This window comes from Poecile atricapillus, chromosome 23, assembly GCF_030490865.1.
Source record: "Poecile atricapillus isolate bPoeAtr1 chromosome 23, bPoeAtr1.hap1, whole genome shotgun sequence".
Taxonomy (NCBI): domain Eukaryota; kingdom Metazoa; phylum Chordata; class Aves; order Passeriformes; family Paridae; genus Poecile; species Poecile atricapillus.
In genome coordinates, this window is record NC_081271.1 from 5710103 (window position 1) to 5737480 (window position 27378).

Below are 27378 nucleotides of genomic sequence, written 5' to 3' on the forward strand. Positions count from 1 at the left end.
GGTTCCTGGGAGTCCTTTCCATGCCCCCATCCCTTCACTAATGGTTCTTTGAGTTCCTTCCCCTCCCCATTATCCCAGGAATTGTACAGCTGTTTCCCAGCTGCCGCCTTCCCCAGCGCCGCCAAATCTTTCGGGGGGTGTCAGTTTAGGAAGGAGTGGGAGAAAAATATCTGTATCTTCCCTTTGTCCCCCTGTGCTGTGTTTATTTAGCTACGTGCCTGTATCCCGCTCCTTCCTGCCTTTTCCTTCTTTCTGGCTATTTATTTATTGTCTCCAACGCCAAAACCCGCGGGTCACTCGGAAATGCTCCGCGTTGCCCTTGAAAACAGGGGGGAAAAAACCCAAACTCGATGCTTTATGCAGGAGGATTTTATTTTGATCGGTTTTTTTCCCTTAATTTTGGTTATATTTGGGTCTGCTCTTTGATAAGATTTGGTTTTGAATCATTAAAATCCTCTGGCCCAGCAGCTGAGCCCTTTGGAGGCCAAAGCAGGGAGGAAACGACAATTTGGCCTCATTCCTTTGCCGTTATCCATGAGCAGACAGGTCGGCACTGAGAGGGACGAGGAGCAATCCCCCCAAATTACAATTTCTCATTAACTCAAAGCAGCTGGATCTGGGCTTGGCGGCTCCATAGCCCCCAAATTGCCTAAATTAGAAAACAACCAAAAATCAAAACCGAAAGGCCGGAAAAGGCCGTGGCGGGGGTTGGTTTGGGGGATGCAGAGCCCCGGGTGGGTCTGCAGGGATGGGGATCCCATTTCCCCCTGTGCTGGGAAGGAAGATCCATCCCAAAGGAGGCATTTCCCCCTCCTGCCCCTCCGAGGGAGCCAGCGGTCCCCACCTGCAGAAACCCCGAATCTCTGCAGCTGTCACTGGGCCGGCACCAGGGCAAACCCAGCATTTTTAGGTTGTCCCCTCAGCAGATGGGGGACCCCAAGGGACCCCAAGGGACCCCTCCCCATCCGCTAATTCCCCGCTCACTTCTCCTTTCCTGGCTCAGCCCATGCGGGTCCCAAGAGCACCCGGAGCCATTTGGAGCTGCCGAAGCTCTGTGTGGCCCCATGTAGGGACAAACAACGCCCCGGGATACAGAGGTGGCCCCTAAAATGTGTGGCAGGGATTTTCCTCCTTGATCCCGTTCCATCATCCACCCCAGCGATGCAGCAGCAGCGAAGGGAAGGGGGAACCCCCAGATTTCTTGCTCTGGTCCCAGAGGAGGGTGAGGGAGTTCTTCAGCAAAAGAAGCAGAGTGGTATTTTTTACTCCTTTCCAAGTGTTTTCCTGGGAGCTGCAGCTCCAGGCAAGTGTTGCCTCAGGGGCACAGAGCTCCCCATGAACTATCTGGGGTGCAGGGGGCTGGATCTGGCTCAGAGCCGGGGTGGTTTGGGAGTCACTGGTGGGCTCTGTGGCTCTGTTCTGGGCTCTGAGCCGGGGGGGAAGGGAGTGGGAGGAGAGGGATGAGGAGAGAGGAGCAAAACTGCAAAAATCCCCTGTGCCCACCTCCTCTGCCCCCCCGGAGCCCCCGCTGCTCCAGCCAGGCTTTCCCCAGCCTCCAGAAGCTTTCCCTGCCCGCAGCTCCCGCAGCGAGCACGGATTTTGCTCTCCTCAGGGCTGGATTTGCCCTGCTGCGTGTCCATGCTGAGCCCTTCCTGCTGGGGCAGTACCTCGCCATCCCCCGGGATGAGGGATGGGATGCGATGCCAGGGCTGTGGCACGGGCAGTTCTGGCTTTCCTTGGAGCTGTTAACAGCCGCTGGTGCTGTGCCTCTCCCCCGGCAGGTGAGAAGGGCTGCAAAGGCTTCCAGGCGATTCCCGCAGCCTGCAGGGTGCCCCCGAAAGCCCCGGAGGATTTGGGGTGCCCACTGGCAGCACCCCTGGGCAGCCTCCGGGACCACGGGATCCCCGAGCTCCCCGAGCCCCTGGGCAAGAGCAAGAGCAAGAAGCGGAGGAACAGGACCACCTTCAGCACGTTCCAGCTGGAGGAGCTGGAGAAGGTTTTCCAGAAGACGCATTACCCCGATGTGTACGCCCGGGAGCAGCTGGCGCTGCGCACCGACCTGACCGAAGCCAGGGTGCAGGTAATGGGCACGGAGGGGTGGGCACGGACACCCTGGGGGTCTCCGGGTGGGGAGATTCCCCTCTCTGCGAGGGATGCTGAGATAGAAGCTGGTTTTCCCGTGAATATGCTAAATCCCAGATGGAAAACCTGAGGTGTGCCCTCTGCACCCACTGCTGTGGTGTGGCTGTTGGTTGCCTCTGAACCCTCTGCATTCCCCCCTGGACAAGCACCCAAAGGGTGGGAAGAGCCAAAATTTGTGAGGTCAGCGCCAATCACCCCCCTCAGAACGCCCTAACGGCGACCACCGTGCATCCATCACTCCCAGCCCCCCTCCCCAGCTCAGCTCCCCCGGCTGCCGGCTCAGGAGAGGAATCCCCGGCACATCCCGGGACGTGGGGCAGGATGAGACCGATCCTCGCTCCCCGGCTCCGCCGGCATCGCGCTCGCAGGGAGCTGCTTCCAGAGGTGTCCCTGTGCTGTTTGCGGCTCCCAGCAGGGAGGAGATGAAGGTGGAGGGTAAGGAAGTGAGCAGGGAGCGCCCGCTGGGAGCTGCCATCCCCCGGAGCAGGAATGGGGACAAGGCACAGGCAGGGAAGGTCCCCCGAGCCTGCAGCCAGCCGTGCCCACCGGAGCCTGCGAACCCAGATTTGGGGTGGGCTGAGAGCCCCGAGAGCCGCAAGCCGAGCATCCCGGCAGCGCAGCCTCCTCTCCGGGAGGGGCTGCTGGAGCTGTCCCCGCCCCAGCACCGAGGGGACGTGCAGCTGGATATCAGCACCCAAAAAGCCTCGTTCTGCAGCAAAATCTGGGATAAACAAGTCCCAGAAGCTCCAGGGAAGGGAAGGGATCATGCACGGAGCAGGATGGATCATTTTTGGTGCGGGAGGAGATATTCCTGCTGTTGGTAAAGGCCAGGGCTCCAAGGCTGAGCACAGAGCAGCTTCCTCTGCTCGGCCCCGGCTCTCTGGGATGCTGGGGCGCCGTGTCCGCCCCTTCTGCTGCAGGAGGCTGCACTGCCAGGGGAAGGGTCCCCGCAGCTCAGCCCCCTCCTCCATCCGCCAGGTTTGGTTCCAGAACCGCCGGGCCAAGTGGAGGAAACGGGAACGCTACGGGAAAATCCAGGAGGTGAGAGACGGCTGCAGCCCCTGCCCCACTGCCAGGGGAGGGGTCCCGTCCCACCGCACCTGCGGGTGCCCCACATCACCCATTCCTGCCCCCCACCCTTGCGAAAAGGGATAGAAAGGAGGGAGGATCACATTTTACCACACGCAGGAAGAATCTGCTTTGTGTCCCACTCCACTTCCCACGGGAACACGCCCTCAGGGACAGGTTTTGGGGTGTTCCTCCTGAAGGCCCCCTTTAGCTCTCTCTCATCCAGCTGTGCTTGTTCTCCCCCCCAAGAACGAAAAGCATAAAAATAATTTAAAATTCAGCTTCACGCCCATCCCTGAAGCCAAACTCTCCCGGGGGGGATATTTCAACCAGGAATCAACCCCTCCCAAGGGCAGAAAACGGAGCAAAGGCATCGCTCCCTTTGCACCCTGTGGGTGGGGGGGATCGGAAGGGAGGATGAGGAGGAGCTGAGGAAGGACGAGCGGGATCCAGCAGCGCTGAGAGGGATCATAGGTGGGAAAAGAGGAATCCTGAAGTGGGGGAGCGGGATCTAAGGCAGAATGGGAGGAAACTAAGCGTGGTGTGATATCCTCACCCTCACTTTGCGCTTTTTTTTGGTTTTTGTTATTTCAGCTGCAGAACAACCTGTGGCCGAGCCCTGGGAGCCCCCCGGGGCTGCTGCCCCCCGAGACCATCCCGTCACCCTGCATGTCCCCGTACCCCCCCGCTCCCAGCAACGGCTTCGTGGGCATTGCTGCTTCCCCGGGCCCCCACCCCGGCATCAACAGCCTGTACCCCCTGCCCGGGCTGCCCCCGCCGGGCCTGGCCCCCCACCCCTTCGAGCCGCCCCCCCAGCACGACTACAAAGCACCCAGCCTGATGCCACTGAGGATGAAGAGCAAAGAAGGGGCCGGGAGCCTCCTGAATTGGGCCACATGATGCCCCCGCGGGATGGACACGGAGCCCTCATCCCCCCGGAGTGTATCCCCCCTCCCCGGGGCAGGGTGCTGGGGGTCACCTTCCCCCCTTCTCTGCACACCCCGAGCTTCCCCGCATCCACCACCATGGTGCTGCCCCTCCAGCCCCGCTGAGGGGGCCAAAGGGGGGCTGTGGGGAGCAAAAAGAGGCGCCCCCAAATCCAGGCTGCCCCAGCGGGGCTGGCACTGGCAGCTCGGGACCCCAGAAATGGCTCCCCAGAATACTCGAGCCCTCCCAGCACCTCCAGGGCCTGGGGTTTGATGGAGATTCCCGACACTTTCCTCACCCCTCGTGTGTCCCCCCCACCCAGGCACTGCCAGCCGCGGGTGTGGCTGGGGGAGCACCGGGACACGGGAGTTTTGGGGACAATTCTCCCCTCCCCAGCTGAAATTTGGCCGCTCACCCCCTGCCCAGCTCAACCAGCAATGCCAGAAATTTGGGCTCTTCCTCTCCCAGTCCCATACTGGGAAGAGTGACTGGGATGGCTGCTGGTGCTTGGGGGTTACTGGGGGCCGGGCCAAGGAGCCCCAAAGCCCCCCCAGAGCATCACAGCTCGTTCTGCTCCCTCTGGGAGGGGAAATCAGGCCCTGGCACAGCTCCTGGAGCCCCCTGGGATGGGCAATAAATCCATGAGGACGGGGCTACCAGGATAAAGCATCCCAAATTAAAGGCTGTTTCCCTGGGGGGGTCACCCTGTGACCCCTTGGGAAGGTGTTTTAACCCCAGCAGGAGGGAACCCTCCCAGGAGCTCCAGCTGGGCTGCTGGGGGCGCACAACTGCTCGATTTTGGGGGTTCTGCACATTACTGGTGGTGCCTGCATGGCCAGTCTTGGGGGAGGGGGACACCGCATTGGATCCAAGGTGGCTCATCAGCTCTGGGGATCCCCAGAGGGGCTCCCCGAGTCCCCACAAGGGCTGGTGTCCCCCTCCCCCCCCCCCCCTTCATCCACTGTGACCTCCTCCACTGCAGGGAAACAACAAAAAATGAAGCCAGGAATGACCCTGCTCACCCCAGCACCAAGAGATGCTGGCCAAACCCACTCCCTGAAAACCTGCAATGCCCCCCTGCCCCAGCTCCCACATCCTGATGGGGGGGACACCCCTGTGGGGCACCTGGATCCCCCCTGGGAGGTACCAAACCTGCTGTTCCAGCCCCAGCGGGTTTCCAGCCAAGCCCTGGCACCACAGGCCACAGTGGGTGCCACAGGAGGCAGCCCAGGGCTGCCCACCCTCACCCAGGACACCTCACACCCCCTCCCACCGGTGGGGATTTTGTTATTCATTTCTAAACAATAAACCACATTTTTCGTAAGTTAATTACGGCTCCAGCAGCCCTACAAAGCCAGGGGGGCTGGAGATGGAGATTGCCAGCAGGCTCCTCAGGCCTGTTCTGGCACTGGGAATGGCATTTGGGGGGCAGGATGGTGCTGGAGGCACTCAGGTGGGTGCCAGGGGACCTTGGGGACACATCCAGCCCCTGGCCCTGTGCTGCCCACGATGTCAGGGTGCAGCACTGCGCCTCCAGATGGATCCAGCTCACTTCACCCCCGGCTGAGGGGGAGGAGGGTGGGAAGGGGACAGCTCCAGGCACCGATTAAAGGCATGTTACCATCGATGCTGAGCCCACAGAACTTCTCTGACGTCTCATAAGGCTGTTTCTTGCTTCCAGGGCTGGGGCTGAGCATCCCCACAGCTGGATTTGAGCTCCACAGGCTCAGAATCCCAGCAGGTGATGATGGGGTGGAACTGGGGCTGTCCTGGGCTCCCTCTGCCCACAGCCATGTCTGCAAATCCCTGCCTCAAACCAGGGTGAATCCCCCAGGATTTCAGCCCCCAGGGTCTGGCTGCCCCTCTGCCAGGGAATGTGCAAGGCTGAGCTCTGGCAGGATTTGGTGACAGGATCCTCTGCTGGGAGCAGGGACCAAAGAAAATCCCAGTGGTAGCACCACACTGGTGTCAGAAAGCCCAGGACAGAGCTGGGGGAGGGTTCAGTGAAAGGGACAGGAAAATGCCTGTGAGAACCTCCCCTGAGGCCACCAGAGAACAGAGCTGGGTGCAAGGTAAGACTAAACCTTGTGGTGAGGGTCATGTACCCCCTGGGATCTGAGGGATGAGTGGACACAGACACAGCATGAGGAACTCTCATCCCAGCCCAGCTCCAGGCAGGAGGGACAGAGACAGATCCCAGCCACGCTCGGGGCAGAGGTATCACCAAATATATATAATATATGTACAGCTCCTGCACCCCTCGTGGGGTGAGGGGAGGCCCCCCCAGCCCCCCAAGCTCCCAGAGGGGCTGGGCAGGACCAGCCTGGTGTCCCACCCAAGGACCCCACTCCCACACTGCCACCTGCTCCCCCCTCTTGGCTGGGGGGGCACGGGAAGGGTGGTGCCTCTGCAAGCATCGCATGGGGTGGGCAGAGACCCCCACCCAACAGGAAACCCCCAGGCACCCTCAGCTTTGGGATGAGCCTGGAAGGAGGCAGAGGGGCAGGATGTGGTCTCAGTGAGGACACCCCAGCTCCATCCTCTTCCCAAGCCCACCACAGAAGTGCAGCCACCCACAGACCCCCCCAAACCTCGCTCCCCTGCCCCGTGGCAGCCTCGAGCTCTCCGAGCAGCCCATGGTGCCTCCCCGTGTCCATCACTGCAGCAGCTCCTCCCAGGAGATGGGCCTGGAGAACACCTCCCGCTCCAGCCACAGGTCGTAGTTGACCTGGAAATCCTCGGGCAGCTCCACCCGCTGGCCCAGCACGCTCTGCAGGCAGTTATCCACGGGCAGGAAGTCGGGGTTGCCGTGGGCCCGGTCGTAGCGCCGCGAGTTGAAGCGCTCGATGCTGGCGCGCAGGGCACACTCCTCCGCCTGGAAATCCCAGGGACGGGCGTCCAGGTCTGGGAACAGGGATGAGAGTGCTCAGAGCAGAGCTGGGGACACCTCAGGCAGCCCAAACCCCTCGGTGTGGTGGTTTAACCCCAGCCAGACTGAGCCCCATGCTCATTCCCCCACCAGCCGGAGCAGGGAAGAATCAGGAGGGTAAAAGCTGGAAAACTGGTGGGTTCAGATAAACACAGCTTAATAAAGAAAGGAAAAGCTGTGTACACAAGGAAATAAAACCAAGGAATTAATTCCCTGCTTCCCACGAGCAGGCAGGTGTTCAGCACCTTCAGGAGAACAGGGCCCCATCCCAGGGAATGGTGACTTGGATAACAACACCATCACTCCCAACATGCCCCAACTCCTCTTTCTTCCCCACACTTTATATTCTGAGCATGATGCCCTAGAGTCTGGAATATCCTTTGGTTCCCTCTCCTCCCAACAACCCAAACATCCCCAGCCCCCTCACACCTGGCCTTTGTAGGTACTTCCACAAAGTGCAGAGCCAGCAGCCACCAACAGCTCCCAGCACAGCACCAGCACTATCTCCCAACATCCCCACCCCATCAAGCACATGGATGTGGACAAGATGCTGGGAGGGGACACAGGCCAGCTGACCCCAATTAGCCAAGGGAATATTCCAGGCTCTGTAATGTCAGATCAGATATAAAAGCTAAGGAAAGGAGGAGGAATGATGGGGTATTTGTAATTTAAAATATGCCTTCCAGAGCAGCCACTCCACGTGCTGCAGCCCAGCTTCCCAGGAGCGGCTGAACATCACTGGCTGATGGGAAGTAGAGAACAAACCTATTTTTTTTTGTGCTCTAGCTGTACTAAACTACTTTACCTTAACCTACAAATCATTTCCCATCTGATTTTCTCTGCCCTGTCCAGTTGGGAATGGGAGCCACAGAGCAGCTTGGTGGGCACCTGGTTGAGCTCAACCAGCCAAGGTCCACCCAGGTCAACCCAGCACACCTGCCCAAGCCCCAGGCAGGAGGGGTGAGCTCGGGGCACAGAGCCTGGAGCAGGAGGGCTGGGAATGCCAGGGATGTCGGGATGTACCGTTGCCGTAGGCCCAGTCGTCGTTGAGGCGGTGCCGCACTTTCTGGTAAATGGCTGACATGGTTTTCATGTTGCTCTTCCTCCACTGCCGGCCCAGGTACTTGGTCTGCACCTTGAGCAGCTTCAGCACGTAGAGCTGCATCATGGCCTGCTTCACCTTCAGAGCCCGCTTCAGGATCGGCGCCGACTTGAACACCACCAGCATCTGCCAGAACATTGCCAGGTCCCAGCTGGGATGGATTCCTGTGCCAACCCCTCCTCCTCCACTGCCTGCTCGCTCCTTGCTCCCCACCACATGCTGGGCTGTCCCAAGTCATGCCCAGGGCAGGTGCCTGGCCATGCTGAGCTCCAGAACATTCCCAGCCCTCACCATGGTGCGGGAATGCTTCCACTTGGTCAGCTTGTTCAGGATGCGCAGGAGGTTTATGCAGGAGAAGAGGTTCCGCCAGCAGAACTGGTTGTTGTCTCCAGCTTCCTGTGGGGAAGGAGATGCAGGGTCAGACAAGGGACTGGAGAGGGGATGGGGAGGCTGTGGTGATCTGAGGAGCCACATCCAAAGGGGACAGCACAGCATCTGCGCATGGAATCATCCAATCATGGAATTGTTAAGATTGGAAAAGCCCTCTTGAGATCAAATCCAACTGTTCCCTCAGCACTGCCAAGGCCACCAGTAATCCCTGTCCCCAAGTCAACACTCACACATTTTTTGAACTCTTCCAGGGACAGTGATTCCAGCACTGACAGCCTGTACCAGTGCCTGTCCAGGCTTTTCACACATTTTTTTCTCCAATATCCAACCTGAACTTCCCCTGGCACAGCTTGATGCCATTTTCTCTTGTCCTATCCCTTGTTCCCTGGGACCAGAACCCAAACCCCCAGCTCCACCCTCCTGTCAGGGAGCTGTGGAGAGCCAGACAATCCTCCCTGAGGCTCCTTTTCTCAAGGCTTGAGTCCCCCCAGCTCCCTCAGCTGCTCCTGGTGCTCCAGCCCCTTCCCCAGCTCCATTCCCTTCTCTGGACACGCTCCAGCCCAGCAGACACCTGCCATCCCCACCCCCTCCCCAAAATCCCAGTGCAGCAGAGCTGAGGGTGCAAGGGCTGGCTGCTGGAGCTCTGCTGCCTCCCTGCATCCCGAATTTCCCCAGGAAGCACCTCAGGTGCCAGGACTGTCACAGGACTCACCAGGCTCTCTGCTGTCAGCTCTGGCAGCTCGTGCACAACACAGTAGGGATAGTCCAGCACGGAGATGCTGCAGGAAGGACAGGGGTGGTTGTGCTGTTCCCCCAAATCCCCCCTGGCCTGGGGGCAATGCAGCCCCCACTGCCCAGCCACTGCAGATGGGCTGTGGTGGGAACTTTCCAGGGCTGCCTGAGCCTGAGCCACTGCCAGGGAGGGACTGTGGAGGGACCAAAGAAACAGGGCCCCCTCCCCACATCCTCCAGGAATGCAGGTGGGCAGCCTTCTCCCTCACCTGTTTTTGGCAGTGATGTAAGACATGATGTTCTGGTTGAAGAACTTGAGGATGAGAGGGATGCAGTTGGCAAAGACCAGGTGCTGGGCCATGTACTCAAACTGGGGAGGAGAAAGGTGGGTGAGCAGGGATCCACTCGGGGTCCTGCCATGGCCAAAGACCTGTGGGCACAGCTGGACCCTGGCCCACCTCACCTGGTAGATGTGGTTGAGCTTGAAGTGTTTGAGCAGGAGGAGCAGCACGGCAGAGATGGCCTTGACGATGATCTCCTTGTGCCGATTGACATCCACGCCCAGCTTCATGCTCTGCAGCACGGTGGTCCTGGGGACACAAGGGGATTGTATCAGGAGCAATTCCTCCCTCTCAGGGTGCTACAGGCTGTCCAGGGAAGCTGTGGCTGCCCCATTCCTGGAAGTGTCCAAGCCCAGCCTGGTCTAGTGAAAGGTGTCCCTGCCAATGGCAGGGAGTGGAACTGGATGAGCTTTAAGGTCCCTTTCCACCCAAAACATTCCATGATTCCACAGTCCTTGGGCTGGGGCAGGGCCTGCCCCTCCCACTTCCTGCAGGGTGCAACCCAGGGCAGAGCAGGGTCACTCCCCCATGGAGCCCCAGCCCACTCTGTGTCACTCCCCCAGCTCCCTCCTTCCCTTCCCACCCCAGCCAGCTCCCCTGCTCCACGGCCACTCACGGCATCTCCTCGGGCAGGACATCCGCCAGGATGTTGATGGAGTCTGTCTTGGCTTTGGAGGTGGGGGCTGCAGCCAGGAGGATCTTCAGCAGAGCAATCTGGGAAGAGAGAGATGGAGGGGGAATGGGAGCTGCAGAGGACTGGCCACAAACCCTTTCCCCACTGCAGGAGGGAGGAACAGAGCAGGGTGAAAACTTGGCATGCATCACTGGAAAGGGACTGATCCAGGGGATGCCAGTGCTCCTCAGCTCACCATGTACTGGGGCAGGCTGGGCAGCAGGCCCTGGTACAGGATCTCTGCAGGGACTTGCTCCACTTCCTCTTCCCCCTGGTGCCAGGAGAGACCAAAAAACCTCATGCCAGGAGCTGCCACCAGCACCATGGAGCATGAACCCAAGGGCAGGATACCCCCAACTCCTGCCCCAACTCCCTCTGCCCCAGAGAAACCCCTCCCCAGCAAAACAAACCCCTCAGCCCTGCCAAAAAACCTGGCAGGACCAAGTTCCCCCAACTCCCAGCCCAGGATCTCCAACCCATCCCATCCCAATCCCAATCCCACACTCACTCCAGAGAGCGGGGAACGCAGGTACTCTTCTTCCATGTGCACCTGCACCTCAGCAATGGACGTGTACTTGTGCTGCAGGGGCACAAGGCAGGGTCAGCACGGTCCCCAGCACTGTCCCCAGCCCCAGCCTGCTCCACCATCCTGTTCCATCCCTCCCAGACCCCTGTCCCAGGGGGGACCTGTGTGCATGTGCAGGGTGGGAGCTGCTGGGCTCTGTCTGGGACAAGGCCACTAGGAAAGGGATGGAGACATGAAGAAAAGGATAAAACCCCCTAAGAAAGGGATAAAACCCTCTAAGAAAGGGGTAACACTCTCTAAGGAAGGGATGGAGCCCCCTAAGGAAGGGATGGAGCCCCCTAAGGAAGGGATGGAGCCCCTAAGGAAGGGATGGAGCCCCCTAAGGAAAGGATGGAGCCCCCTAAGGAAGGGATGGAGCCCCCTAAGGAAGGGATGGAGCCCCCTAAGGAAGGGGCTCAGACAACCTGTAAGTCCAGAATGAGATGAAAACTTAAGGTCACTCTCCCATCACTGGGTGGAGGAAGGGGAAAATGGTCAAGAAAATCCACCCTGAGCTGTGATGGGAGCAGGGAGATGGGCAAGGGGCACCCATACAGCAGCAGGAGCTGGAGGAATTCCTTAACTCACCAGCTTCAGGGTGCGGATGCTCTCATGGATGGGCCTGGGCAAGCCCACCACGGTGTTGGTGTCACTGGAGGAGGGAAAGAGCCAGGCTGGGAGCAGGGCTGAGCACCCAGGGGTGGGGCAGAGACCACCCAGGGATGAAGCCACGGACCAGCCAGCCAAGGTCCTCCCTGCTGCCACTCAGAGACAAAAGCAGCCCCCAAATTGGCCTCTCCCACAGGTCCCCCATAATGGCAGCGCTGGGCTGGCTCTGAACCCACCTGCCCAGTGTGTAGCCGATGAATTTGCTGCGGCTGGATTCCAGGAACATCTCAATGTCCTTCTCCCTGCAGCAAAGGGAGAAGGGAAGAGTCACATCTTCCTGTGCCTCTGGAAAACACCCAGCCAGGCACAGGGAAAGGCCTCGTGGTCAGGTAAAGGGTGCCCAGCCAACCCCACAAGAAAACTGCCATCCAAGTGACCATCCCATCCCCAACACCTTCCCTACACCCCTGCTGAGATTCCCAACATCCAACAGCCTCCGCTTCCCTGACCCTGCTCCAGTTCTCCCAACAGGGAGCCCCCCAGACTCACCGGACCTTGGGGGCCCAGGGCAGCCCTTTGGGGCAGGTGATGCGGTCACTGGGGGGGTGCTGCGTAGGGGGGGGCATCACTTCATCCCGTTCCAGGGGGAAGGTCTCTCCCTCCAGGCTGTTGTCATCATCGTTTTCCTCCTCTTCCTCGCGAGAATCGTCAGCTTTGTACGGATCCCGCTCGTTGAAGGCATCGAGGTTATCCTGCTTAATGAGGGCCTGGAGGGGGGAGAAGGGGCAGGGAATATCCTGGAAACAAGCCCAGACCCTGGCAGTGCCCTCCCTAACGACCCCATCCCCACCTTGTGCTCCCTCCGGCCGCGCTTCTGCTGCTGCTCGATGAGGTCGGAGGCGGAGGCGGGCGGGGAGGCCGCGCGCATGTTGCGGATCACCTGGATGCTGTCCTCGGGCAGCGGCGGCAGGCCCAGCATCTCCCTCTTCTCTGCCTTCATGCTCTGCAGCTCCTCAAACCCTCCCAGGGTGCACTGCAAGGGACAGCACAGCATGCTGAGCATGGGGGGCTCCAGGGGCATCCACACCTGCCCTTCCCAAACCCACTCTGCAGGATCACACATCATTCAGGTTGGAAAAGCTCTCTGAAATCATCCAACTGCTCCCACAGCACTGCCAGGGACACCTCTAACCCGTGTCCCCAGGTGCCACATCCATGTGTCCTTTAAATCCCCCTGGGGATGGTGACTCAAACACTGTCCTGGGCAGCCTGTGCCAATGCCTGACCTCTCCTTCCATGAGAAAAATTTCCCAACCCAAACTTCCTGTGGCACAGCTTGATGTTGTTTCCTCTTGTCCTGTCCCTTGGTCCCTGGGAGCAGAACTTGATCCCCTCCTGGCTGTCTCCTGTCAGGGAGTTGTGCAGAGCCAGAAGGTCCTCCCTGAGCCTCCTTTTCTCCAGGCTGAGCCCCTTTCCCAGCTCCCTCAGTTACTCCACACCCTTCCCCAGCAACATTCCCTTTCCTGGACACACTCCAGCCCATCCAAGTCTCTCTAGTCCAGAGGAGCTCAAATCCTTCCCCAGGATGGATTTGGATGGGAAGAGACCTTTCAAATAGGAGCTGCCTTTCCTGTGCTCCTCTTGTCACTGAGAGAGGAGGGACAGGAGGGTGTCCAAGCATCCACAACTGCAGTGTTCAGAGCTTTCCTTTCCCCAGCCAGGGACCTTGCTTTGGGTCTATCCTTAGTATCCAGCTCCAGACACCAATATCCAATGCTTCCCTATGGGGGAAAACCTGGGGTTGGGTTTAAAGGAAAACTGAACACCAGAACAAGAGGATGGAGCAATTAGAGCCAACTCTGAGGGCAGAATTCCCTCCTCTGCCAAGTACCAAACCACACATCCCACATCCCACGGCCTCTCCTTACCAGCACAGTCTTCCAGAGCAGAAGCAGCACCTTCTTCATGGGGAAGTGTGGAGCGTGGCCACTGCAGAATTTGGTCACCATCCCAAAAAGCATGACAGAGAAGGGCTCGTTGTTGTACAGGGGAGCTCCTGGAACCACACAGCACCATTAGCCAGGAATTCCTCATCCCAGTGGGCCTCACCCCAATCACCAGCATCACCAGCTCCTGCACCCACCTCCCCATCAGCTCCAAGATCCTCACCTCACCCCTGACAGCTCCCTCTCCCCTCCCAAGGCCTTGTAAACTCCATCATTTCTTACCTCTATGTTCAGAGGAAACAATAGCTCCAATACTCAGGTTTTTTTTTTTCCCCAGAGAGCACCCAGCAGCAGAAAAGGCTGGATGGCTTCCTCTGCTCACCTCCCTCTGCCTCACAAGTTGAGCAGAAGCCAACCCAGTGCTGCCAGTCCCTATTATCCAACTCCTAGAGCCAAATCCCATGTCACTGCCTCCAGCCCTGGCAGCTCTTTCCCAGCTGCTGGTCCTCACCCAGCTCTGCTCGGAAGGTTTGTCTCATGCTCTTCCACTCGGGCTTGTCCCCCTCGGCCTCCTGGCGCACAGTCTCCACAATCAGGTACATGATGTTCAGCAGCACCCTGCAAGAACCAGGACAGCTGAATCCCAGACACTGGGATAAGTTATGGAAGCACTGTCAGCACCCAGGGCTCTGGGAGAAGCTGGTGCAACCCAGGCCACATCCAGAATTCATGCACCTGCTCCACACCAGCACACAGGCACTGGGGGAAAAAGTCTCTGCAACTCCAAACAGGAAAAAAATCTACTTTCCCAAATTTTACTGCCTTCATATCCCCAGTCTGTCCCATTCCTGCTGTGCAGGCTGAGCACAACAGACACCTGCAGAAACTCTCAAGAGCTGGGACAGCTCTGGGAGCCCTTCCAGTGCCTGTCTCAGCCTCCCAAAGCTCCCAGGAAATCCTGGCCCCCCTCCTGGTCCCTCCGTACCTGAGGTCGGTGCTGTCAGCCAGGGAAATGGCCGGTTTCCTCACGGCACTGGAACAGGCTGCGCTGTTGCTGTGGAGGGAGAACAGCTCAGAGGGAATCTGGGGGAACTCAAACTCTGTCATGGGCACTCCACGTGCCAGCTCCAAACCCTGAGACAGACACTGCTGCCAGGAGCTCCCTGCTCCCAGCACTGCCATGGGAGGAGGAGCAGAGCTGCCTGCTTGCTGCCAGGCAGTTTGATTCACCGGGAATTTCAGGAGAAATCACGCATAATCCTACATTACACATCCAGCCAGGACAATGGGAGTCACTCTGCTGAGCTCCAGAGCCATTCCTGAAGGGTTTTCCCGCAGTACTCACTCAATCTCCATGTTCAGCAGCTCCACCAAGGCGTTGAACGTTCCCACTTCCAGCAGGAGGAAGATGTTGTACCTCATCCAGGCCTGGACCTCGGCCTCGGAGCTGCACTCCCCGAAGGTGCCTGCGAGGAAACGCTGCTGATGCCACTCCATGGGCACTCCCAGAGCAGCACAGCGCGTGGGAAACACAAAAACACACCCCTCAAACTGGGGGAAAAGCAGGATGCAGAGCAGGGAACTGCCCCCTCTGGGTGATGCATTCCAGGTCTGGGATAACACAGGGAAATCAGCCACGTTTGGGGACAAACTGCTCTAAACTGTCAGGTCCCAGATTCAGCTTCGCCCCAGACATCCCAGGTGGAATCAAATCCACAAGGAATGACAATTCTTCAAACTATTATGTGGTAAAATAATGAGTAATCATTGTACTACATTCATTATATCCTGTGTAGAAATATTACACACAATATATATAACATATTGTGTATAATGTATAATCTAGACTATATATACTGTATATAATATAAAAATACATATCACATTTAATATATCATGTATAATTATATACACAGTGTATTATATGTAGTATATAATATACAGCATATTATCATATGTATTGTAGATTATATTGTATTATGTATTACATGTAGTATAGATATTACAATTAAATATTTTTATGTGTGTACTATACATTTGAGATTCTACTGTAATATGTCTCATATATAGTATATACATAAAAATGTTATAGTTTACATGTAATTATATATTTTTATGTATATATTATATATATGTGATTATATTGTACTATGTCTCATATATAGTATACACAAAAAAGACACAATTATAATATGCATATTGTATATAATAAATAGCACAATATAATCTACAATACATATATAATACAATATGTTATACTATATGTGTGTATAATATATACATATAATGTATATTATATACATTGTACATATATTATGCATATACAATATATATTGTATTATGTATGTATTATATAATACAATATATATTGTACTATACATAATAAAAAACTGTATATTATTGCATATTATATAGTATATATAGTATAATGTATTAAATATATATAAGATACATAACTACATATATAAAAACTCTATGAACATAAAGGAGTTCTATGTGATTTAAATATACACTATATATAAAGGATAGTTAATGTATACAAAATAACACACACAATTGTAGATCTAATTGTACAACCACATTGTACAATATATAAAATATATACATATACATTAACTTACATATTTTATATATATATTTATATATATTTATATATATATTTATATATATATTATATATAACATATATCATATAATACATGTATCTATTATATATATTTATATTATTTCAAATATGTAGTAATATATATACTTATATATTATATATACTTATATATTTTTATATATATACTTACATATATACTTTTATATGTTCCATAGATATACTTTTATTATATTTATTTTTATATATACTTACATATATACTTTTATATATATGTTTTATAGATATACTTTTATTATATATATTTATATATATACTTACATATATACCTTTATATATGTTTTATAGATATACTTCTATTACATATATATTTTTTAATATATACTTACATATATACTTTTATATATGTTTCATAGATATACTTTTATTATATATATTTTTTATATATACTTACATATATACTTTTATATATGTTTTATAGATATACTTCTATTATATATATATATACTTACATTTATACTTTTATATATGTTTCATAGATATACTTTTATTATATTTATTTTTAATATATACTTACATATATACTTTTATATATGTTTTATAGATATGCTTTTATTATATATATTTATATATATATTTACATATATACTTTTATATATGTTTTATAGATATACTTCTATTACATATATATTTTTAATATATACTTACATATATACTTTTTTATATGTTTTATAGATATACTTTTATTATATATTTATTTTTAATATATACTTACATATATACTTTTATATGTTTATAGATATACTTTTATTATATATATATTTATATATATGCTTATATATTCTTTTATATATATATGTACTTTTTTGTATATATATACACATATATATACATATATATGTGTATATATATACACACACACATACATATACAATTTTATATACACACACACACATATATACATATTTATATACACACACACACACATATACATACACATATATCTATACCCCTGTCACAACAGAACCTATAAACAGAATTTCTGGCCCCAGCAGTGTGGCAGGGAAGGGCCAGAGGCGGCTGTCACCTTGTGCCACGTAGAGGATGGCCCGTGCCACGCGCAGCCGCTTCTCGCGCGCGGTCACCTCCAGCCCATCCAGCAGGCGCATGGCGTGCGTGCGGTGCTGCGTCCGCTCCAGCTCCGGCCACTTCTTGTCCCTCACTGCAAGGCAAAGCAGGGCTTGGCCACTGAGGGATGTGGCTCAGCACAGCCAGGGCATGCAGTGCTGCAGGGGAAGGGCTCCTGGCACCAGCGGTGCTCAGCAGGGATGTCTCTGCTGCCCGCAGGTGATCGGATCGGTTGTGGCATCGTGGAGCCACGGGGATGGCCCAACCCAGCTCCTGGCCATGCACAGATACCCCAAATCCCACCCTGGCCATCCCTGGAGCTGTGTCCAAACTCTCCTGGAGCTCTGGCAGCCTCGGGGCTGTGCCCATTCCCTGGGGAGCCTGGGCAGTGCCAGCACCTCTGGGGGAAGAACCTTTCCCTGATCTCCAGCCTGAGCCTGCCCTGGCACAGCTCCAGCCACTCCCTTGACTCCAGTCCCTGCTCAGAGATCAGAGCTGCCCCTCGGGAGTAGCTGCAGACCCCAATGAGCTCTGGCATCAGGCTCCTCTTCTCCAGGAAGAGAAATCCCTGTCCCTCCCCAGGGGATGAGGAATCCAGAAAAGGCTCTTACTGTGGATCCTGAAGTCCTCCTCAAAGCATTTTCGGTTGAGCAGGAACTCTGGCCCCTCCGTGTAGCTGTACAGCTCTGCCAAAAGAGGAGAAGCTCCAAAACCCTGCACCAAGCTGTAACTCAGCCCTCAGAACCATGGTTTTTGCCACAATATCAAAATGTAATAAAACCCCACCCAGTGTAAAGCCAAAAATATTAATTACACATATCCTGTCCCTTTTAACATCAATACACCATTTAAACATAATAATAAAGTATTACTGGAATTGCAGAGTTCCTTTAATTCTAGCAGGAGAGGAAATCACGGTTGATTAATTGATCCATCACAGAAGAATTCCTCACCTGACAGCTCTGCTGTCCATTTATCCGTGTCTGCATATTCAAACTCCAGGTCTGGCGACTCCGAATAGCCCTGAAAACACGGGGGAAAAATCAGTTCCATTACAGCATATTTCAGAAAAACCGAAATCCCTGAAAACACTCACAATTCACCTCATCCTCCTGCAAATCCAGGGCTGCTTTTCCTGGTTTAGGGACCAAAAACATTTCTGCAGCAGCACAAACGTTACCGAGGCAACTCCAGCCCACCTCCTGCGTCTCCACCGGCAGTGCCACACAGAGCCACTGCAGCACCCCCAGAGCACAACAAACGTGGCAGGAGACAGGGAGAGGGTTCTGTGAGATCAGGGAGCTCTCAGAGCTCACCCATTTCACCCAAAATTGGGAAAATTTGGGGTATCCCCCTGTGCCATCCCAGCTGACAGGATTAGTGAGGATGAAACAATTCCAAGCGGCTTTGGGCAGGCTGCAAAAACATCCAGGAGAACCTTCAGAGTACAAAATATCAGCTCCCTTTATGGAAGTCATGAACATTGACCCACAGTTTCAGGACACCCAGCCCTGAGTGGGGCAGATACACAGCAAGACCCTCACAAATTTTGGGATGCTGAGCAAGGGGCAAATCCACACCGGAACTCTCCTGAATTATGAGGCTCCCACTACTGAGCACGAGGAGGATCCAGAACAGAATCCTCACCTACTCCTGAGTGAGGGGCAGACCCATACAAGAACCATCCCAAATTTTGGGGCACCCACTCCTGAATGAGTGGCACAAAATTCTCCTGAATTACGGGACTCCCACTCCTGAGTGAGGGGCAGATCCACACCAGAACCCTCCCAAAGTTTGGGCACCCACTTCTGAGTGAGAGGCAGACCCTGAGCAGAATTTTGGGACACGCACTCCTGAGCACAGGGCAGACACTCCTGGGACACCCACACCTAAGCGAGGAGCAGAGCCACAGCAGAATCATCCCAAATTTTGGGGCACACATTCCTGAAGAAAGGGCATGCCCAGAACCAAACCCACACAAATTTTGGGGCACTCACCCCTGAACGAGGTGCAAATCCACAGCAGAACTCTCCTAAATTTGGGGGCTCCCACTCCTGACAGAGGGGCAGACCCACACCAGAACAATCCCAAATTCCAGGAGTCTCAGAGAGGAGCAGCTCCAACCCCTGCCTTGTGCTGCCTCTGCTCTGCTGGGTGTCCCCAGCACCTCAGGTTCTCCAAGATTCCCCCTCACATCCCTCCCCTGGCATTCCAGGACCTTCCTGAGGAACCCGTGGGTGCGAATGGCTCAGGGGCCATCCCAGGAATGACACCTCGGGATAGTTCAGCTCCACAGAACCCCCCGAGGCTCAGGGTGACCCCAGGACCGCGGGGTGTCCTTGGGGGGGTTTGGTCTCCTCTCGCTGGATCCATCTCCGGTCCGAGCACGGCAGCGGGACCCGACACCCACCCCGGGCTGGTACCGACTGCAACACCGAGAGAACCCCCGGCTGGGCTTGTGAGAGCCCCGGGCCAGCCCTGTCAGTCCCGTTTGGGACCGGCGGACCGAGCCACGTTCGCGCCCCGGCCCGGTCACAGCGGCCCAGCCCGGGGGAAGGGGTGGATGAAGGGGAAACCGGCACCGACCGAGACCGCCAGGGTCCGGACAGCCCCAGCTCCGAGCAGGCCGGGCAGGGAGAGGCCTCTCGGCTCCAGAGCTCGGGGCCACTGCGACACGGGACCGGCACCGAGGGAGCGGCCGGTGCAGGACCGGCGCCGGGACCAGTGCTGGAGCACCGGGGCCAGCGTATGGGCTGGGCCTGGGCTGCTCCCGGGGAAGGCGGTGCCCGAGCAGGGCTGGAAGAGCCGGACACCGGCGCCCCCGGACACCCCTGGACACCGGCACGCACAGGGCTCCACGAGCACCGGCTCCAGCGGGCACCGGCACCGACCGGACACAAGCACCGCCCCTGGGCACCGGCAACCCATGGGCAGGCCCTGGACGAGGCCCGGCGCGGCCCGCCCCGCCCGGGAAGGCCACCCCGCTCCCGGCGGCGGTGGCGCTGACCTCGGAGTCCTTGCGCGGCGGCCGGGCCAAGTCGCGGCCCCTCCCGGGCGCGGCCGCCCCACCGCGGCCCTTGTTGTTCCCCGGGACCGGGACAGGGCCCGGCCCGGGGCCACCACTCGGCTCCATGTCGGCCGCTCCGCCGCGCCGAGCTCTCGCGAGGACTCACCCCCTCCTCTCGCGGGAGCGGCAGGGAGAGCCGGGGCAGCGCCGCCGCCATGTTGGGAGTGGCAGCCGGGGGAGCGCCGGTGTCTCCGGTGGGTGCGATGCAGCTCCGCCCGCCGGCCCCGCCGCCCCGCCGCGGCGGCCGCGTCACGGCCGGCGCTGCCCGCCCCCGGCGGCCACGGACGGCGCGACACACGGCCGGGCGGCGGGCTCCGCCCCCGCGCGGCCATCTTGGGTGCGGCGCGGCCCTGGGCGCGGCCATGCTGGGTGCGGCACTTCCGCTCTCACCCCAGGGCGGGCCGGGCGCTGGAGGCCGCCATGTTGGGAGTGGCAGGAACAGGCAGATCCCAAACTGACGGGCCTGAACAAAGGAACCCGGCAGTGAAGGGGCTGGTGGGGCTCAGAGGGGAGTCGGACCCCGACAGAGGAACCTGACAGCGTTTAAACCCCAAGCTAAGGTACCCTATTGAGCTTAAAAGAGGGTGAGACCCCAAAATCCAGAGTTGTGGGAACACTCAGAAAGTTCTGGTGGGACCCAATCCCCACCCCAAGGTGGTCAAAGGAAGATCCCAGCCCTGCCCTTGGGCTGACAAACAACTCAAGGTCCCCCAAGGCAACAAATAAACCACCCACAACCAAAAGCACTTCAATTTTCCTAATAGTTTAATTAGACTTCAATGATTTATTGCTCATCTGCAAGGATTAATATTGCATTCATTAAAAATCATTCATATACAAAATAAACCTCTCGCTCCCGGCCCAACGCTGCTGCTGCTGCCATCAAGCCCGGGCTCCCCCAGCATGGCTTATCCAGACACGAGTCCTTGTGCCGAGAGCCCAGCCGGGCTGGCTGGGACCCCCGGGCGCGGGGGGCTCCCAGGGAAGGGGGGATGCTCCCCATCCTCCCCACAAACGCCCAGCCCAGCTCGCTAAGCCGTCCCCAGGGAGGTCTGGGGGATGGTGGAGGGGACCCAGGTGATCCCCGGGATCTGTTGGAGAGCCAAGCAGGTGATCCCCAAAATCCATGGAGCGAGTGTCCAGGAGGAGACCAGGCAGGGTGGGAGAGAGGAACAGTCAGAGGACGTGGAGGAGGGGATGGGAGGGGGATGATCTCTGCACCTCTCCCATCTCCTGGTCCCCCAAGGAGCTTTGCACCCCCAGACCCGCAAATTCCCTGGGAAGGACCCATCCAAGTGGATCCCTGCAAAGTGGGGAAGGAGCAGCTCCATGACCTGGGAGGTGCCAGAAGCTCCTTCCCTCCCTTGGGTGAGGAAAGGAACAGGAGATTTGGGGAGGATAAAAAAAAAGCCAAGAGGAACCTCAGTGGGTTGGAAGGAGCTTCCCACACCCCAGCACAAGCTGGGAAAGCGGAATGTCAGCAGCATGGAGGAGGCGATGGGAGCAGCTGGGATGCACAGGGAGAGGATGAGGAAAACAGCGACAGGGAGCAGAGGGGCCAGGCTGGGGTATGGGGAAGGCTCATCTCTGCATCCAGCTCAAAATAAAATAGTAAAACACCCCCAAAACCCACCCCAGACACCCTCAATGCCACCCGGCACTTCCCAGTGGGAGATGGGAAAGAGGCCACGTCCCCAGTGCTTCCTCTTTAACACATCTGAAAACATCCCCTCCCTCTGAAACACCTCTGTAAGGATCAAAAAGGAAAAGGGGAAGAAAAAAACAAATAAACGGAAAAAAAAATGCTTAAAACTCAATTAAGGTGCAGTTTGGCTAAAAAAAAAAAAAAAACAACAAACAAAACAACAAAAAACCTAGGAGAGATGAGGATAATGCTGGGAAAGCGACCCCCATCCGGATTCAGATTAGCACCCTGAAACACTGAACTCCCCTGGACCCAGGTGGCCAGCAAACCCAGGCCAGTGGCCACCAAACCTGGGCCACCTCAGCGCAGGGACCTGGGCTGGGCTTGGGCACAGTCACCCCCTTTGCCAGGTGTCCTGCAGGCCACTCTGCTCTCAGGAAGCACCCGGAGCAGGGATCTAGCAGCTAAAACTGGGCTCTTTAAGGCAATTTAGAAGTTGCAGATAATCCACACAAAGAAATAGAAGATAAGGTAGAAGAGCATCTCCGGATCCGCAGGGAGCCCGGCTGAGACCGACGTGGGCTCAAAAGGTGGGAAAAAATACAAAATAAAAGCCAAAATAAAGCATTGCTGCAGGAATGAAGTGCCCTTGGCACAGCAGGAAAGGGAAAGCCCCTCCTGGAGCCAGGGCTGGGAATCAGCGGCTTCAGCCACGTGAAAGCAAGAAGCAAATCCCAGGTTGTCTGGCAAGGTCAGACAGGGATGCGATCATGGAAAAGGGGGAGAAAAGAAAACCTGACTTTAAAATCACAGATAAAATGTAAAAACAGGTTCTGGTGGTGGTTAAGGGAAAAAAAAACAAAAAAAAAGAAGGTAAACCAAAATAAAAGTGATTTTTAAAAATAATCTCTCGAATGTTGCCTTGTGTGGTCTGGTCCTTCATGGAAATGGTCCCATCAGTATCTAGGAGAGAAGGAAGGGACAGTGAGGGACATGGGAGGTGCTGCTGTGCCAGGGCAAGGGGATCCCCCAGGAATGGGATTCCAGACTGGTTTGGGCTGGCAGGGACTTGAAAGCTTCTCTCATTTCATGGGCAGCTTCCACCTTCCACCATCCCAGGGTGCTCCAAGCCCTGTCCAACCTGGTCTTAGACAATTCCAGGGATCCAGGGACAGCCACAGCTTCTCTGGGCACCCTGTGTCAGGTCCTCACCACCTTCCCAGGGAACAATTTCTTCCCAATATCCCATCCATCCCTGCCCTCTGGCAGTGAGAAACTATTCCCCTTGTCCTGTCACTCCAGGCCCTTGTCCTCCTCAGCTCTCTGGGAGCCCCTTGAGGCACTGGAAGGGGTTCTGAGGTCTCTTGGGAGCCTTTCAGCTCTCCCAGAGGGTCTCCAGCCTTCAAAGCATCTCCGTGGCCTCCTTTGGACACGCTCCAGCGGCTCCACATCTTTCTGCTGTTGGAGACCCCGGAGCTGGAGGCAGAACTCCAAACCAACAGGGAGCTGGGAGCTCCTGCCCTGGCAGCTCTCACCTGTAGTAGTTGGGTTTGAAAGGCCCATTTTTGTTGAGTCCCAGGTATTTGGCCTGATCGTCCGTCAGCTCTGTCAGGTGGGCGTCGAACGACGGCAGGTGCAAACTGGCCACGTACTCATCTGGGAATGGAACAGGGAAAATGGGATCAGGGGCTCCACATCCCCCCCACAACACGGTGAGGTGATGACTGCAAGGTCTGGCTGGGCAGCACTCCAGATTCACCATCACCCAAAGCACAGCTGAGCCCAAGCCTGGGCTGGATGTGCCCCTAAAGGCACGAGGAGGGCATGGAAAATCCCAGAGAAGAGAGGCTGCAGGATGTGGGATGCCTCCCACACTGCAGAACACTAATGAAAATAAATCAAATAACCCCCATGTATTTTAAGGTCACTGCCTCTGGTGGCTTCCCTGAACTCACTGTCCCTCTGGAAGTGTTTCCCAGCCCAGGTTTGATTTGTCCTTGCACTGCTGGCACACAGATTCCCCAGGGAAAAATCAGTTCCGTCACTCACCCATCTTCTTCGGCAGCAGGTAAACATCCTGCTTGTACCGGCCCTCGGGAGCATTGTAGAGCTCAATCAGAGCCAGAGCCTGTGGAAAGCACAGGGATAAGCTGGGAACTGTCAGGAATAGCCACCAGCTTGGGCAGCACAAAGCTCACAAAGACAGAGAACAATCTGGGAGCTGGAGGGACAGAGCAACCATTTCCAACATGCCTTGAGGGAAAGGCTCCCACCCCAGGCACATCCCTGTCTGGTCTCCATAATCCCAGTGGAAGGACCAGAGAGCAGGGATGAGATGCCACCCAGCTTCTTTGCAGCATCTGGGGTCAACAGCCCAGGGAAAAAAAACCTGAGGATGGTTTAAGGTTAGCAGCTTTTCTATTAAACCACCCAGCTGCTGCAGCACATGGAAATGGAGGGGCTGCTCCTCAGAAACTGGCAGCATCCAAGAACCAGGGTCATTCCTCCAGGACAGATGAAACTGCATCCCCTGAGTGCTGGCTTCCACTGCTGGAAACCAAGTCCTAAACACAGGCCTGTTCCCTGTCCACTTGGGCTGACAGGAGTGAGCATAAGGGAATTCCCCACTGTCAGCCTGGCTGTCCTTCCCCACGAGCACCAGTGCCACCAGTCCCTTCCGTGTTCCCAGTGCCATTCATCCCCTCGTGTTCCCAGCCCCATTCATCCCCTCGTGTTCCCAGTCCCATTCATCCCCTCTGTGTTCCCAGTCCCATTCATCCCCTCGTGTTCCCAGTGCCACCAGCCCCCTCTGTGTTCCCAGTGCCACCAGTCCCCTCTATGTTCCCAGTGCCACCAGTCCCTTCCGTGTTCCCAGTGCCACCAGTCCCCTCCATGTTCCCGGTGCCACAAGTCCCCTCGGTGTTCCCAGTGCCACGAGTCCCCTCTGTGTACCCAGTGCCACCAGCCCCCTCTGTGTTCCCAGTGCCACCAGTCCCTTCTGTGTTCCCAGTGCCACCAGTCCCCTCCATGTTCCCAGTGCCATTCATCCCCTCGTGTTCCCAGCCCCATTCATCCCCTCGTGTTCCCAGCCCCATTCATCCCCTCCATGTTCCCAGTGCCATTCATCCCCTCGTGTTGCCAGCCCCATTCATCCCCTCGTGTTCCCAGCCCCGTTCATCCCCTCGTGTTCCCAGTGCCACCAGCCCCCTCTGTGTTCCCAGTGCCACCAGCCCCCCCTATGTTCCCAGTGCCACCAGTCCCTTCCGTGTTCCCAGTGCCACCAGTCCCCTCTGTGTTCCCAGTGCCACCAGCCCCCTCCGTGTTCCCAGTGCCACCAGCCCCCTCCGTGTTCCCAGTGCCACCAGTCCCCTCGGTGTTCCCAGTGCCACCAGTCCCCTCCGTGTTCCCAGTGCCACCAGCCCCCTCTGTGTACCCAGTGCCACCAGTCCCCTCTGTGTTCCCAGTGCCACCAGTCCCTTCCGTGTTCCCAGTGCCACCAGTCCCCTCTGTGTACCCAGTGCCACCAGCCCCCTCTGTGTTCCCAGTGCCACCAGTCCCCTCGGTGTTCCCAGTGCCACGAGTCCCCTCTGTGTACCCAGTGCCACCAGTCCCCTCTGTGTTCCCAGTGCCACCAGTCCCCTCCGTGTTCCCAGTGCCACCAGTCCCCTCTGTGTTCCCAGTGCCACCAGTCCCCTCTGTGTTCCCAGTGCCACCAGTCCCCCCTATGCTCCCAGTGCCACCAGTCCCCTCTGTGTTCCCAGTGCCACCAGTCCCCTCTGTGTTCCCAGTGCCACCAGTCCCCTCGGTGTTCCCAGCCCAAACAAAGCCTTGCTTTGAGGCAAGCACAAACCTGTGCTAGGTGGGCTTAAGCCCATGCTGGGGGAGCTTAAATCTGTGCTAGAGGGGCTTTAACCTGTGCTGGGGAAGGTTAAACCCATGCTAGAGAGTCTCAAACCTGTCCTAAGAAGGCTCAAACCTGCCTGGGGGGAGCTTAAACCTGATTTCCAGCCCAGCAGGATCTGTGCCATGAAACTACTCATTTAAAATCTCTCCCAAAACTTGCTGTACCCAAAACATTGGGTCCATGCCAGCAATAACTCCAACCCAGACAAATGGTATTTCTGGCAGTGGTGCCATCTCAAGGACCAATCCCAGCGTGTTCCCAGCTCTTTCCAAACCATCCCCACCCCGAGGCTCATGCAGGGCCCCACCCACGTACGGACCTGCGTGGTGGCCGTGATGGAGAGAACGAAGGTGGGAACTGTGGAGCAGCTGAGGTTGAGCAGACGGCCCTGGGAGAAAGCAGGAGGAGTCAGCCCCGAGCTGGACAAGCTCCCAAATCCAAACCAAACTGAGTTCCCAGGTGGGATTCACCTCCATCCCCTCCCTGCACTGGGGACCAGGGAGCAGAAGCACAGAGAACCAGAGCACAGTGACCAGAGCATTTCAAGTCTGCTCCAGTTTCTGCCTTAACCCTTCATTTCAAGGTAGGGGAATGTTGTGGTCCCTAGAAAACCCAGTCCCTCCTCCTGCCAGAACAGCTCCTGTGGGAAGAGGAGCCACCCAGCACCTGGGAAACCCTGCACAGATGGGGGTTGCCTGAGTGGGATGAATCCCAGCACAGAAGAATGGAGCCAGATGGCACCTCTGTGTCTGCACGTGGGATATACCACATTTGCTCTCAAGAAAACGAAATAAAAAATAAATAAATTAATCAAAAAATGCTTTTCTGAGCCCTGAAACTCCTCCAAGCACTTTTCCACCTGGCTAGATCTGTGATTTCCTGATGGAGGCCCAAAGCACTATGGCCCAGCTCTCAACACACCTCGGCCAGCAGCACCACCCGCTTGCCATCCGGCCAGATGACGTGATCCACTTGGGAACGGACCCGCTCCCAGGTCAGCTCCGGCGTGCGCAGGCTGGTCTGGAAGAGGAGGAGGAAGAGGCTGGAGTGACGGCAGGAGCCGGCAGGCGGCAGGGCCGGAGGTGGCGGCACTCACCACGTCGATCTCGGTGTTGGAGTGGCCCATGTTGCACACGATGCAGCTGTTCTTCATCCGGTCCAGGTGCTCCCTGGTCACCACGTTCTTGTTCCCTGCAGGCACAGAGGGCACAGCTGATCCCACAGCAGCGGGAACACAAACCCTCTGCTTCTCCTTCCCTCAACTCGAGTCAGAGAAGCTCAGCTTGGGGCAACGTCAGATGAACTTCCCTGGGCCATGGGCAGAAAACATCTGGGGTAAGTGCTGTCATGGAATATCCTGAGCTGGAAGGGATCCACAAGGGTCATCAAGTCCAGCTCTTGGACGCTGCATAGGACACTCCCAACAATCCCACTCTGTGCCTCTCTGAGAGCACTGTCCAAACACCCCTTAAGCTTTGGCAGGACTGGGACTGTGACCATTCCCTGGGGGAGCCTGTTCAGTGCCCAAATCTTTGCTCCCATGAATTAACCTTTCCAAGAGATCCCAAAATACCCTGAGAACACATGGTGCCTCTGCTCTGGGCCAGGA

General features: G+C 55.7%; 3 protein-coding genes across 6 annotated transcripts in view; 1 reads left to right on the plus strand and 2 right to left on the minus strand.

Moving 5' to 3' along the window:
* The first annotated feature begins 268 nt into the window (after positions 1 to 268).
* Positions 269 to 3830, plus strand: ALX3 (ALX homeobox 3). Its single transcript, XM_058855826.1, has 2 exons — positions 269 to 2080; positions 3121 to 3830. Exons 1-2 carry the CDS (start codon positions 1691 to 1693, stop codon positions 3295 to 3297), a joined length of 567 nt encoding a protein of 188 aa, XP_058711809.1. The 5' UTR covers positions 269 to 1690; the 3' UTR covers positions 3298 to 3830.
* A 2520-nt stretch (positions 3831 to 6350) lies between these two features.
* Positions 6351 to 20573, minus strand: STRIP1 (striatin interacting protein 1). Of its 3 annotated transcripts, none has more exons than XM_058855784.1 (21): positions 20327 to 20573; positions 18107 to 18176; positions 17765 to 17839; positions 17113 to 17247; positions 14770 to 14890; positions 14410 to 14478; positions 13936 to 14042; positions 13407 to 13534; positions 12329 to 12511; positions 12028 to 12245; positions 11715 to 11780; positions 11458 to 11521; positions 10813 to 10884; positions 10501 to 10575; positions 10248 to 10345; positions 9754 to 9880; positions 9560 to 9660; positions 9271 to 9337; positions 8460 to 8564; positions 8090 to 8294; positions 6351 to 7041 (listed from the first exon to the last, which is right to left on the minus strand). In XM_058855784.1, exons 1-21 carry the CDS (start codon positions 20375 to 20377, stop codon positions 6794 to 6796), a joined length of 2385 nt encoding a protein of 794 aa, XP_058711767.1. In that variant the 5' UTR covers positions 20378 to 20573; the 3' UTR covers positions 6351 to 6793. The 3 variants fall into 3 exon arrangements, with proteins under 3 accessions (XP_058711767.1, XP_058711766.1, XP_058711768.1); XM_058855783.1 differs by lacking the exon at positions 20327 to 20573 and adding an exon at positions 20161 to 20320; XM_058855785.1 differs by lacking the exon at positions 20327 to 20573 and adding an exon at positions 18257 to 18760.
* A 394-nt stretch (positions 20574 to 20967) lies between these two features.
* Positions 20968 to 27378, minus strand: part of AHCYL1 (adenosylhomocysteinase like 1) — a 30026-nt gene continuing 23615 nt past the window's right edge. Inside the window, exons 12-17 of one of the 2 annotated variants that reach the window (XM_058855795.1) lie at positions 26866 to 26960; positions 26691 to 26789; positions 26089 to 26157; positions 23915 to 23993; positions 23401 to 23521; positions 20968 to 22828 (exon numbers count right to left, since the gene is read on the minus strand). In XM_058855795.1, coding sequence (XP_058711778.1) covers positions 22822 to 22828; positions 23401 to 23521; positions 23915 to 23993; positions 26089 to 26157; positions 26691 to 26789; positions 26866 to 26960 — 470 coding nt within the window. In that variant the 3' untranslated portion in view covers positions 20968 to 22821. Of the gene's footprint in view, positions 22829 to 23396; positions 23522 to 23914; positions 23994 to 26088; positions 26158 to 26690; positions 26790 to 26865; positions 26961 to 27378 lie in introns of those variants that run through there. The other variant, XM_058855796.1, reaches the window with a different exon arrangement.

Excerpts from the sequence above, each read along its gene's own strand:
- STRIP1 (XM_058855785.1), bottom strand. The coding sequence starts at position 18,637 with ATGTTCATGACTTCCATAAAGGGAGCTGATATTTTGTACTCTGAAGGT. Across the intron at positions 17,840-18,106 it reads ATGGACAGCAGAGCTGTCAG|AGCTGTACAGCTACACGGAG; the intron begins GTGAGGAATTCT and ends CTCTTTTGGCAG. Across the intron at positions 17,248-17,764 it reads GGAGGACTTCAGGATCCACA|TGAGGGACAAGAAGTGGCCG; the intron begins GTAAGAGCCTTT and ends TTTGCCTTGCAG.
- ALX3 (XM_058855826.1), top strand. The coding sequence starts at position 1,691 with ATGGGATGCGATGCCAGGGCTGTGGCACGGGCAGTTCTGGCTTTCCTT. Across the intron at positions 2,081-3,120 it reads TGACCGAAGCCAGGGTGCAG|GTTTGGTTCCAGAACCGCCG; the intron begins GTAATGGGCACG and ends TCCATCCGCCAG.